Source organism: Cotesia typhae, unplaced genomic scaffold (assembly GCF_013202065.1).
Source record: "Cotesia typhae breed Kobodo isofemale line unplaced genomic scaffold, CoteBio_Ctyphae contig_22, whole genome shotgun sequence".
In the NCBI taxonomy this organism is placed as follows: Eukaryota; Metazoa; Arthropoda; class Insecta; order Hymenoptera; family Braconidae; genus Cotesia; species Cotesia typhae.
The window spans coordinates 3,710,759-3,724,461 of NW_027423728.1; the positions used below are offsets into that span (position 1 = coordinate 3,710,759).

General features: G+C 27.0%; 1 protein-coding gene across 7 annotated transcripts in view; it reads right to left on the bottom strand.

Annotated features, from left to right (window-relative positions):
- Positions 1–13,703, bottom strand: part of LOC141538583 (uncharacterized) — a 71,366-nt gene that overhangs the window by 49,681 nt on the left and 7,982 nt on the right. For 2 of the 7 annotated variants that reach the window (XM_074260156.1, XM_074260155.1), the window contains exon 1: positions 4,183–4,774. The exons of 4 other annotated variants lie outside the window; for them this stretch is intronic. In XM_074260156.1, the coding sequence (XP_074116257.1) occupies positions 4,183–4,255 (73 nt within the window). In that variant the 5' untranslated portion in view covers positions 4,256–4,774. Of the gene's footprint in view, positions 1–4,182; positions 4,775–13,703 lie in introns of those variants that run through there. One more of the 7 variants, XM_074260159.1, reaches the window with a different exon arrangement.

Genomic DNA, 13,703 nt, shown 5'->3' on the forward strand with positions numbered 1-13,703 from the left:
TGCCGTACAATCAATTTAGCGACTTACTGATAAGAGATTTTGTCTGAGCTTTTTACCAGGTGAGATTAACTCTGTTAAAAAATAAATCCCGCGATTTATTGCTCTAAATATTGTAGCAAGTGATGAGTGATAAGACTGTTTTAAGTTTTAGAGTAAATAAATCATCAGATCGTCATTATCACGTAATAGATCACTTGTACTGAGTGTGGAGCAGGAAACATACCAGTTTAGTGTAATGTATGTATCTCGTATTACATTAACTAGTGTAATAAAAAAGATAAAGAAAAATAATACCATCATGCATATCTTTTTATAGATATATATTATACTAGCTGACCCGGTGAACTTCGTATCACCTACAAAAATTTTTTTTTTTTACAAATTTTGATTTGTGATTTTTAACCTGTAAACTCTAATTTATTTTCGTCAACAATTAACACTGGTCGTATTGTAGACGGTTAAGTTGGTATTAAGTTATTAAATGAAACTTGTTGGTCATTTTAATATGTTTTATGTGTTTTATTTATATAATAAATGTATAACAAATTATAGAGCCTTTGGCGCGTAACCAAACGATCCGGGTTCGATTCCCGGTCTGGGCTGTCCGAATTACTTTTTCAGTTACCGAAAATTCCTACTGAGTAAAGGTCCTCCCCTTCCCCTTTATCCTTTATTTCCTCCAGTTCCCAAAAATTTGTCTTTAATGACAAATTTAGCTATTATATATGGCTTTTATATATATATATATATATATATATATATATATATATATATATATATATAAAGATACCCAAAGTATACTTGTACGTATCTTCCTGCATATTGGACAATTTTGTATACTCTTGTAACCTTGAGGCTCAAGCGTAACAATAGCGATTTCGATACAAAATTAACAATTTTTTATTTTTTAAGCTGAAATTTTTTTCAATTCCAAAATTCCAAAATTTTTTTTTTCTAAACCATCCCTGAACTATAACGAACAAAACAAAAAAAAATTTTGAAAATCGGTCCAGCCGTTTTTGAGTTTTAACGAGACTAACGCACAGCAATTGATTTTTATATATATAGATTTATATTCGAATAAATTCATAAACGAATGCGACAGTTGAATTATTATCATGCTTTATTTATATTTTTGTCCGGTACGAGACACATTAATCAATCCAATTGTAAATATGTTCTTTAAATTATTTTTTTTATTCGCGGACACTGCTGCAAAATAATTACGTGTCATTTTGTAATTATGCTTATTATGTATTAAGTGTGCGGAGTTTTTTATTAAAAAATATCTGATTGATTTAATCGGTAATAAATTTTTATTTTTGAAATATAAAATTGTGAGATCAATAACGATTTTTGAATAATCAGTTAATTTTAACAATTTTTAAAATAATAAATTTTATATTTGATGGAAAATTTAGGTCAATGTTGACTCAATAATTTTTTCAGTTTTACAATATTGAATAATTGTATAATATTGTATAATTAATTAAAAGAATATTAGAAATTCAATTTAAGGCTTTTTTTGTGTTGCAATTGACATTTTAAAGGTACTAAATATTTTCTAGTCATTTTCGAAAATTTTATTATAATGTTAACAAGAATCTATGTTGAAATTTAAGATTTATGGTCTTGCATTGTTAAAAAACAACGCAACTTTTGAATAAACAGTTTTTAATACTTTTAGGGCTTCAAGAAGAAAAATTTTACCCCCTTAAACTTGTCGAAATTTTTCTTTCAAAACTGATTTAATTATAATTATTTTCAAACAACAAGTAGTCTTTAAAAAAATTTTTAAATCAAAATTGACAATAATTTTTTTAATTTTAAAGGAAAATAATAGATACAAATTTTTATATTGAGGTTTGATGACTTAGAGTGAAAACTAAAAGCGGAAATGGCCGTGAGAAATTAACAGACGCATCACCGAGCATAACGGCCTTGAACTTGTATGCGGTTATTACGACAAGTAAAGAAATCGCTCCAGTCTCTACAGTATATTAACTCCAACACCTAGCCGGGCGAAATCGACAGTTACTGTTTGTTTATTTAATTACGATCGTGATTACTGATTCTGACTTTTATTGTATAGTTAAATTATTTGGTCAAGACTCATTACCCGCTAGTACCCAATGATTTGGGTTAAGGATACACTTTTTCTCACTGGAAAAATAATTAATATTTTAATTTTTATTTTCAAAAAGTTATTTATGAAAAATAAATAATTTCATTGACCCTCGATGTTTGATGTGAAATAATCATTTTGCTGATAGAGTTATTAAATTTGGTTATTAAATATTTTTGTGTTAGGTAAGAACATTTGTGCATACAGTTAAATAATACATTATACATGTACATATATTGTGTATAATAATCACAATAACAACCGATTATAATTGTAAATTATCTTTTTTATGAATAAGTATTAAGTGTTACACGAAATTATTAAAGTTTAATACAATGTTTGAGAATTCTTGTCAGTCTTTGTTAAATAGAAAAAAAAAAAAAAAATAAGTATCAATACTTTAATAAATTCCAGACAAAGCATCTAATTTAATGACAGCTCTAATTATTTTATTTAAATTTTCACATAAATATATTTAATAAAAGATACGTTCTTATCTTCAAGTAATGATTTATATATATTTTTTAAAACTGAAAAATAAAAACATTCTTTTGTAATTATCTTTTATGATTATCGCTATTTTTTATTAATTATTGAAAGAAAAATTAAAATTTTAATCATCATCCTTAAGATTTTATTGAATTTTAATCTATCTTTATTTTATCAATAAAACGCAGCTACTTTGACAAAATTTAGACAAGAGTTTCAAAATTAATTAAAAATTTGAAGAACGGAATTTTCCACAATAATAAAACGAATTAATGTAAATGTTTATAGCTCGAGATAAGCCTATTAGTTATTGTGAGTGAGAATATTAATATTATATTTATTAATTATTATGTATGTATATGCGACTCATTGGAATATTCCGAGATAAACGAACGTACAGGTGAGTAGAGTAGAGGTGAATCACCGTATTTTGTTGCAGTGACATAACGCGAAAACATCGCACAGCTTGCGTATCATTTACTCAATTTCAATAATAAGAGCAATCAGCGAACCAGTTAATCGGCTTTTTTTAATTACTTATGATGCATTCAAACGATGAGCCGATTTTTATTACTAATCTGCCCACGGTATTTCATTACTGACTCCATAAAAATTAATTTCAATTGATATAAAATTTTTTTTTGTATTAAAAAATTGTAACTACTAGAAAATCTTTATGACTAGAAAAAAATTTTTATTATTTTCGAAAATAAAGCAATGACGACGATGATGATAAAAAATGTGAACCTGAGGTTTTTAAACTAAAGTCATTTAAAAGAATGCTCAATGGTAGACGTATAATTTGTCGATCATTTTTATGCTCTTGTATTACCACTACACTCTTTTTTTCGTACTGCGCCTGAATTGCAGGTTTAGAAACTGAACCAAACCGCAAAACACTTAAATATCTGTTAGCAATCATTTTTTTCGACCTCAGTAATTTTTAAAAAATTTTCTCAAAATTAATTTTCATTTTTTATTTTTTCATATTATTTTGCAATTTGTAAGAACCTCCGGGTGAAACAATTATACATTTTTTCACCATCATAATTTCTTACGAATTTTAATTATTTTTTCTAAAAAATCAAATATATAAATTACAATTTTTCGAGTCAAAAAAATTTTTAAAAATTATTATTTAAATTTACGGATTTATCCAAATTTCTGAAAATTTGATTTCACAATTTTCAAGAACTGATTTAACAAATTTCAATTTATTTCACAATTTTATTTTATTTCTTTAAAATATTTTCTATAATAAATCTTCAACATTTTTGTTAAAAAATCACCCTAAATTTTAATAATATATAAAAAAAAAATCAGCCCAACAATAAACCGCAAACTTCTGTTTTTAATAAAATTTTTTATCTTAATTTTACGATCCTCGATAAATTTATGATAATAACCTCGTATAAATCTATTTATTAAACAGATCACCCTGAATTTAAAAAAATTTTCTTTAGATTGAGATCAAGGCTGATCCTTATAAATTTTACCCGACCCCCTCAATTAAAGCGAACATAACATAGCATAAAATATCAAACATAAAATCTTTAAAAAAAACTCACAATTAGAATCGACGACGTAGCGATCTTTGGGATCCATGCCTATATCTCTAACAGTAACATCGCCAAGACTCATATTATATCTTCTCTATGTAATTAAGCATCAGAATATTCTTTCTGTTCGACATGTAATGTGTGTAATAACTAATAACATTCATAAACATAAATTAATTAATAACACAAAACACAAGATATTTATTTGCACTCCACTTATGCGATTAAATTTTTTTAATATATGTTATATAACATTTTTTGTTTCGGAAATTAGCGATCACATAAATTTATTAAAAGAAAAAAAAATCTATATAAATGTATCAACATCAAATATCAATAAATCACGTATCAGTGACTAGTAAATATTAATTGCCATTTTTCGCTGATAAAATCAATGAAGAATTAGTTTATATTTTATTATGTTGTTTTATTGTATTGTAAGATCACTTGCTTTAATAAAAGTAACCACCACAGTTCATACACGAGTATTAATATAAAGAGTTAGAGTCTGATTGACGGCACTAGTTTATAGATATAAATAGTGGGAGGTAAATAAATATGTTGCCTTTATACGAATGAAGAGATTATAATTTAAGAATCAACAAAATCGAAACCAATTTATTGTTTCATTTTATTATCGATCATCATAAATCGTAATGTACACTAGAGGAATTTATTTGTTATCATCTTTCAAGGTTAATACTCATCTTAAGATTATTATTTTCTTACAAGAAAAAAAAATTCACTTTTAATATTTTATTATTATTTAAAAAAACATTTTTTTATCACCGAGAAAAGAACTTTTAGAAGTTATTTATTATTAAAAATACTCGAGAATTTTTCTCGAAACATTTAATGAATTTCGGGGGAGGAAAGCTGGATATTGAAAGACTAGTCATTGTATTAAAACACTTCAGATTCACTTTAGACTGGAGTTCAGAGTCTAGAATTGCAGGGATATTACGATATATACAATGAGATGTAGAAGTAATATGGGTGCTGATGGTGATTGGATGTTGATGTGGAAGAAGAACACGCGATGCACGTATGTCGAGGCTGAAGCCGCGAGTATGATTGAGTGAGTTGAGGTAAGCGGGGCATCGCGATACATGTTGTTCTCGCTGACGGGGGCCAAGACTGTTGTGACGAAGACAGGTGTTTCTGGAGGTGGAAGCGCACGCGGTCTCACAGGAGGGGGCTTGATAATGAAAATTATTAGTAAGAAGAGCTTGGAGTATTTGTGTTTGTGTGGTGTAGTGCGAGCTGGTAAGAGTTCAAGATTGTTTTTTTGGTGGTAAAAATTTTAGATGAGTTTGGGGTCAAATTTTGATGAAATTTTAAGATAAAAGGATGGACAGTATAAAATTCATATGAAGAATGGAAGACATAGCAAAATTTATAAGAATAAAATTTTACTATGATCGTTGAAAAAAAAATTAAAATTTCAATTACTGTCCATAAATTTTTATCGAATTTTAATCTATTTTTAATGAAATTATAAACAAAAAATTTTTTTTGACAAGAAAAATTCTTTTATACCAACCAGGATTCGATCCTAAGTCCTTCGCGTTCAAGTTTTAGCTCATTTTCTCCCCACTACGCTTCAAATATTGATTGTAAATGATTAATAGAATTAATAAATGAAATACCAAAAAAATTTTTTTTCAAGTCAACGCTATTCTAAAAAACATACTATAAATTTGTATTCAATGTAATTAAATTGATATAACGATCTGTAAAGTATAAATAAAACTTCTATTTTTATAAAGTTAGCTATCAGAGTAATAAAAATAAGTTATATAGAATGAGGAGTTGACGAGACATTTTTTATTTTCTTGATAATTAAATGCCAACAAAGATTTATGTCAATCTGACAAGGTCAACATATCTTACCTTTAACCTTTTAGTGCTAGGGATAAAACGAAGATAAAGATACAGAGAAAGAACAAAAGATAATAAAGAATAATAAAAATAAAACAACCCTAAGTGGATAAGGTATTAGACTGATAATATAGAAGTACGTCGATAAATGGGAGCGTCTTTGTACACGGTAAATATCATCCCTTTGTCAATAATTTATTTTATTTCGTTTGTCAAGGTACTAAAAGTATGAGATAATAATTTATTCAAATATTGTAATGAATTATAGTTGATTAAAAATAAATATTATGCTAAATAAAATTTTTGACCGATAGATCTGTACTCAATGAACGCCGTTTGGTATCGGAGATACGGAACTACGAATTTATCATTGTTTGGTTGCTCAGTCGGCAGAACGTACAATACATGAGAAAAATATTAGATAAATAATTAAATCCCTGAGATTTTTAATAACGCTGCGCACACACAAATTCGAGGACAGCCGACAATGCGAGGCATTGCACGGTTTATTGCTTGTGTTAATAAATAAAAAGCTCACGAGCATCAGGAAGGCTAATGTATTATCATATTTACACACTTATTTTGGTGTGATTTAAATATATAAATATATAATACATGTATAATACGTAGAACGGAGTAATGACTAATTAGTTCCAAAAGTTGTTGACAAAAAAATTGTTTTTTCTTTGGTCATCTGATGGATTCGGATAAAAATATAACTAGATGACGTATTTTTCCGTGCAAGCGCTAATAACGAATCAAACAGATTTCAATATTTATGTTTGTTTTTAAATGTGAGGATATTTATCACAATGATGTTAAACAATTTCACGGCTAATTTTTGAGATAAAAAATAGTAATGACCGATTATTTACGTCGCGTTTTTTTTTTAAATATTTACCGACCTTGCGTCAAATATTGATGAGTCTCAGAGCATAATGAATACTTTTTTTGTATAGAAACTTCAATTACTTTACTAATGACAGAGCAAACGATTAATTTTTTATTGAAAGAAAAAATTCTTGAGAAATTTCAAAAAGTAGAATTTTTTTATATTTAGTAAATTTAATTTAGGATTAGAGAAATTTCTCCTTAATAATTAACAAATATAATTATAAAAAATAAATTTTTGTTGATTATTACACCCGGTTAATTTTATAATAATTTTAATCATTGTTCAAAAATTGTTAGCGAAAGTATGGCACGCCGTTTTACTTTTTAAACTCATAATAAAATAGTTGTCATAATAATTCATCAAAAAGACCAATTCCATAATAATTATAACAATTCCATGACAAATCGTACCGAGATATTATAACATCGTATTATTTTACTTTATTAAATATTGTGCGTAAGTAAAATATTTATAAACTATGTATACATATTGAAAATTGTGTGCATTTTTATTCTTTAACATATAATTAGTTATTTCATAAGAAAAGAAATAATTATTTTGATTTATGTGTAATATATACGTTGAGTATTTATTTAGAATGTACAATTTCCAATAGGCGAATATTATTGATGCTGCATCGAATTTTATTTTTGTTTGTAGGAAGTGAAATAATATGACGATTTTATAATTTCAAGTATCGTCCAATAATAACTAAATAAGTCCGCCTCGCACTTTTCGATTTCCCATAAGAATAACACAGGAAAAAAATTTTTTTTTGTTCTGATTTTTGTAACTAATGAACCATCAACTGCTCTGCACTTTCCATCCGATATTTTTGTAGAGAATTGAACGCTCTACAAAAAAGATCTGAAATCATTTTTTCATTAATCAACTCATTCAAAAGTTATTCAAGGTCAAAGTTAAATTCATTACCAATTGTGTGTGTGTGTGTGTGTGTGTGACGATGTGACTCGTTTATAACTTTTGAACGACTGAACCGATTGGAACGTACGAAGCGGCGTTCTAAAGAGTTCCCTCAAACTTAGATTTCCTGAGAATTTGAACCGATTCAGACCGATGGATTTTGAGAAATTTTGAAAAATCCCAAAAAAATAAGAAAAAAATCATTTTTGAAAGTGGTTTTTGGGAATATCTTTCAAATGGCTCGATCGATCAACTTCAAAAACTAATCCGCCCTTAAGCTTGAAAACCACGTCGATTGCCGCTAATCCAGTCAAAATCAGTAGATTCGTTCGAAAGATATCGTGCAGGAAAGAAAACCCAAAAAAGTGTTTTTTCGGAATTACTCCGAAATTTCTGGTTTGATCAATACAAACTTAAAGATTCTTTATGAGGCTTAAAGAAATGCGTTGAATGCCGCCAACCGCAAGAAAATCAGTTCATTCATTCAAAAGTTATTTCGGTTTGAAAACTCAATAAATAGTGTTTTATCAAACTTCTATTAGACTTTTGAGCTCGAAGAGCTCAAAAACATAGAAAAGTTATCTATTTGAGCTCGGAGAGCTCAAAACAACACATAAACTGTATTTTTAAGCTTGAAGAGTTCAAAAACGGCCTCCCTGTTTAAAAACTCTTATAGGATCCCATCAAAAGCGACAAAAGCCACTTAGAAACCAATAGAATGTATTGGTTTCTAAGTGGCTTTTGTCGCTTTTGATGGGATCCTATGGGAGTTTTTCAACAGGGCTAAGTGTAATTTTAAGCGTCCAGGTATGGAATTAGCGGAAAGTTGCAGGGATGGCCTTCAAGGTCAACTGTTTTCCTAATTCTTTTTTGAATTTTTTTGTTTTTTGAGATTTCTCAAAATCTACTGGTTCGAATCGGTCCAAGTTTTATTCAAAATCTAAGTTTGGTCAAGCCCTTTCGAACGGCACCAACCGCGATAAAATCGGCCGAGCCGTTCAAAATTTATGAGAGCTTTACATACGGCCATCACCGCGGAAACATTCGGAGGGCTTCCTAGAATAGAACCTCAAAACGTCAACATCCATTGATTTTCGAAAAACGGGGTGAAATCAATAACTTTACAACTTTTGAAAATTTTCAATATTCTTAGCTGAAAGTTAAAAAAATTTGCGGGCGGGGAGGGTCCAGCATGAATGCGAGCTAGTGTATATGCAATTTTTCTTGATTAATTTTTAACGAACAATAAATTTAAGTTGAGATAAAATGTTATCAATATTAACCAGCGAATCATTTATTAAAATACATTTATTGATATATTTTAAATTTAAACTAATAAACAAATCTTGTGTGACAATAAACAGCCCACCAATCCACGAGGTGTCGTCGTTATAACGCATCTAGTAACTTTGCTGAGTATTGGTAAATTGCACCGTGTAAAAAGGCCTATTACCATAACCTGGTTTGAGTAGTTAAATTTTTTAACGTCAGGTGGCAAGTACATCACCGCCATGAGAATAAATGACCTTTGGCTACAATGGTTTACACCAACGCCTTGTACCTTATTTTTCTTTAATAAAAAAAAAAAATAAATAAATGACCTGATTTGAGTAGTACTGTTTTCGACCACGAGGTGGTGTCTTGAAATTTACATTTGCCAATAACACTACTTTTGAATGAGACGATAAAATCGCGCGATTTTGTATTGGCTGCACTGATGTTTTAAGCATCTAGTGATAATTTTAATTCATCCTGTGAATTAAAATTATCAATATTGATAATTTTAATTGCTAACTTACAGATCGACTTAATTATTGTGTAATATTTTTTGATAGTTTAAATAAAATTCAATTGATTTCCATGATTTACTATTCTGTTGTTTTGCTTACATAAATTTCCAATGATAAAGTATTTTTTCCGTCATCGCACTAATTATTGTGAAATTTTTAATTTATAAATTTCTGGAGCCCTTATCAATAAGAATAATTAATATAACTGAAAGCATATGAACTAAAAACATTACTGCAAAAATAACTGTACAAGTTATTTATTACATCAATCATAATTCTGGTATGTAATTATTTGGATAGAGAATTATTGAATAATAATATTAAAATGCTCCATATACATGTAAACATAATCTCAAAATTGATAATTATCATTATCAACAAAATATCAATTAATCAATTAAAATTTAAATGATAAAAAATTACATGAAAATAGGATAACTTGTCATCTAATAGTGATTCTTTTGAGACTTTAATGATCAAAGTTACTTTTTTTGATACAATACAAAATTGAAACATAAGTTTAATAAATTTATATCATATTCAATGATGATTAATATTTGTATATTATATTTTTAGGGACTGAATTAATTTTATCAGCTTAGTGAAAATTTAGCTTCAATAAAATTTAGAAAATTTTTCATAGAACATATTTAATATTAAATAATAAAAATGTGTTTGTTTTTTTGTACCATAATTTCTAAGATGACGAAAAATTTTTATCTATACTCAACAACGTAAACAAAATTTACTATTATATGTATGACATCGGCAAATATGCCTCCAGCTAAAAATTCCAAATAAAAATTGATTTCTGCCTTACAAACATGTCAGAAAAATTGTAAAAAATAATATCTTGAAAAATGAAAAATGCTCCAAAATCCTATGTTTCTATATGCTGATGGAATTAACATTATCAAAAGTGAAATAAAAATAGATTTCAAAAAAATAATCTCAAATAAAAATTATGTCAAACATAATTCAAAAACAGTAAAAATATTAATTATAATTTAAACCTTAGGTAAAAAATCTTAAGCTTTAAAAAGTAAAACGGCGTGCCATATGAAAGTGAAAATAATTTTTTTGATGCAAAAACATCAAGCTAATAAATCCGACATTATATGTTTTGAAAACATAAAAATAAATAAAAGTCCTCAGAGCACTTTTCGTCGCATAATAAACTGACAGTTTTACGACTACGGATTCAATTGTAAGGTCAAGTGTAGTTATTATATTTTCATTCATGATCTTACCGTGGCAAACTATTTATTAACTTAATAAAAAAATTCCGAGGTTTATTTATTAGTGTGTAAAATAGAAAATCAGCAATTAGAATTTACATACCCTAGATCCTGTTATTGACAAAATATCCTGGATGATTAATGTCAGTTATTTTAATGACATATTTTAATTGGAAGTTAATAAATTGTCAGTACTTGTGAATAAATTCAATTTAAAAACACGGAAATGGGTTTGATATTTCGGTCGACGTAAATGTACATCATCATTTGTGTTGTTTTTTATAAAAGGTTAAATATTTGCTGATAACGATAATTTTTTAATAAAATATGGTAGTACTGACGATCCAAATACTGAGTTGTACAAGGTCACAAGACAGGCAGCAGATCGACTTTTATTTAAAATGCGCATAAAGTTAAATGTTATAAATATAAAAAAAGATTACGGCTCTTGCAACGGTTAAGACACACCTCTCATTGAACTGAGGCGTGACTACATAACGTCATTTAATTTAATTATTAATTTATTGATATAATTGTAACTAAGTAGCCGGTAATAGTTATAATGATTTATCTTTTATTCTAATTGTATCTTAGAAGTTTGAAGTAGGCGTTTATCGCGAAAAATTGGAGCAAAAGGGAGAAATTTAATTTCAAATGGAAGGATTGGTCAAAATTAAGCAATAATCCTCACGAAAAAATATAAATATTTAACATATAGGCAAACATATAAAAAATTTATTTTCACATTTATATTTACACCGATAAAAACATTCATTTAATTCAAGAGAAAATATTTCCAATTAAAAACATTATTTTTATCATCTTTAATTGAACAGAAAAATTTTTAAACAAAAAATTCTAAATTAATTTTTTTATCAACATATTTTATATGGATTTTTGCCAAATCTTTATATGAACAATTTTTTAAATGCATCACAGGAAAATAATACTCATTTTTGCATTCATAAGTCAGACAAAACAACTATTACTACTATGTATTAATTAACAAATATTTATTCAGCATCAGAAGAAAATTTTCAAAAGCTTAAGCGGCTCCGATAAAAAAAATGTTTGATTTTAATTTAAAAATTAAAAATAAAAAAAAATTCAATTTTCGAAAACTTTAGAAGTTTTTTTAAATGTTAAGCGTGTCTCAAAAAATTTCTATTGAACTGATCTTTAAAGAGATTTCTCAAAACATGATAAACTAACTCGTCAGCTTTAATTGACTTTCAGTAGTCATTTTTGTTCTTTCAAAAGTATAACTTCCACACATATGATGCATTCAATAAATTGTTCACCAATTTTTTCGAAGAAAATACATATAAAACAGATGTATAAATGTGTCGAATAACTTTTTCATATGTTTTCATAAGCGCGTTAAATATACATACATTTTCGATCTCAAGAAAATTATCGAAGGTGTCCTATTATCGCGGTAATAATTGTTGCTGAAGTTTCAGTTTCATCAAGTGTGCCAAGTTTTATGTTATGCTCGTTATCTTTGACCAATACTGATGCATTCGCGATAATTCATCAGGCTGTGGCCTTTACCGTGACTTAGTAATGAAAAGAGTCATTTAAATCCTTGAGTGCTCATTTTATTTTAGCGGATGAAGTTGATCGAATGAATGATTTTTAAAAAAGGAGAAAGTCATAAATTTGCTGCTAAATAATAAATTGTCGATATCCGGCAGCCTGTACAATAAAAAAAAACAAATAAACAAAAAGTAAGCAAATAAAATACAATGCAATGTTGATAATAATGATGTAGCATAAAATTTGTTCATTAAAATGAAATGAATAACATTAAAAAATGTTAGATAATGAGTTTATATTTAAACAATAACTAGATGGATTATGCATGAAAATCTCTGACCATAAATTCCAGAAAAGACAACGGTAATAGATATATATAAACGGAGAGACATATTTATATACATATAGATATATACAAGTGAACGCAGGAACCGAGCAAGGACATATTCAATTCACTGTATTTTTTTTTTTTTATATAAGTTATGCTTAATAATACTCATGTTCATACAATACGGATTTAAAATCGTAAATCATTTAACAATTTCAAAAATTACTCTACGCTTAAATATTTTCCGTCATTAAAAATCTAGATCATTATTGTTTAGTACCGTCATTATTTTTAATGTTCAGAGTAAAATTAGAAAATATTTAAGCATTTTTTTTTTATAATCATCATTATTACTAAATTGCAGTAACCAAGAGACTACTAAGAATTACGAATTATGAATAATGAAACTTTGTCAATGATTTTTCGATATTTTTAATCATAATATATATAGTTTAGGTCATTTATTTTTAAAATAGTTTTAATAATATTGCTAGTACAGAATCAATTACCAATAATTTGATAAAAAATGTGACAGAAAAAACTTATAAAACTAATAAACTATTCAAAACTCCTCCAAAAAATTGACTGTCACCAAAAAATATATAAAATCGTAAAAAAGCATAAATTCATCTTAAGACTTCTGATAATACCAAATTTAACTTAAAAAATTTCTTCTAAAACAATACACATAAACGAAAACGTTTTATCTAGCTTGAAATTCTAATTTATTTATGTCTACTCCGAAAACTTATTATAATAAATGAACTATCACTGAAAACCATATGAAATCTTGAAAAGGCACAAATTCAGGTCAAGACCTTTTCAATGATACTAAATTTAAAAAAAAAAAAAAAAAAAAAAAAAAAAAAAGTCATCTTCATATCAATCCACAAAATTTTCCTAATTTTCTTAATTATTATTATCATTTCAGCAAA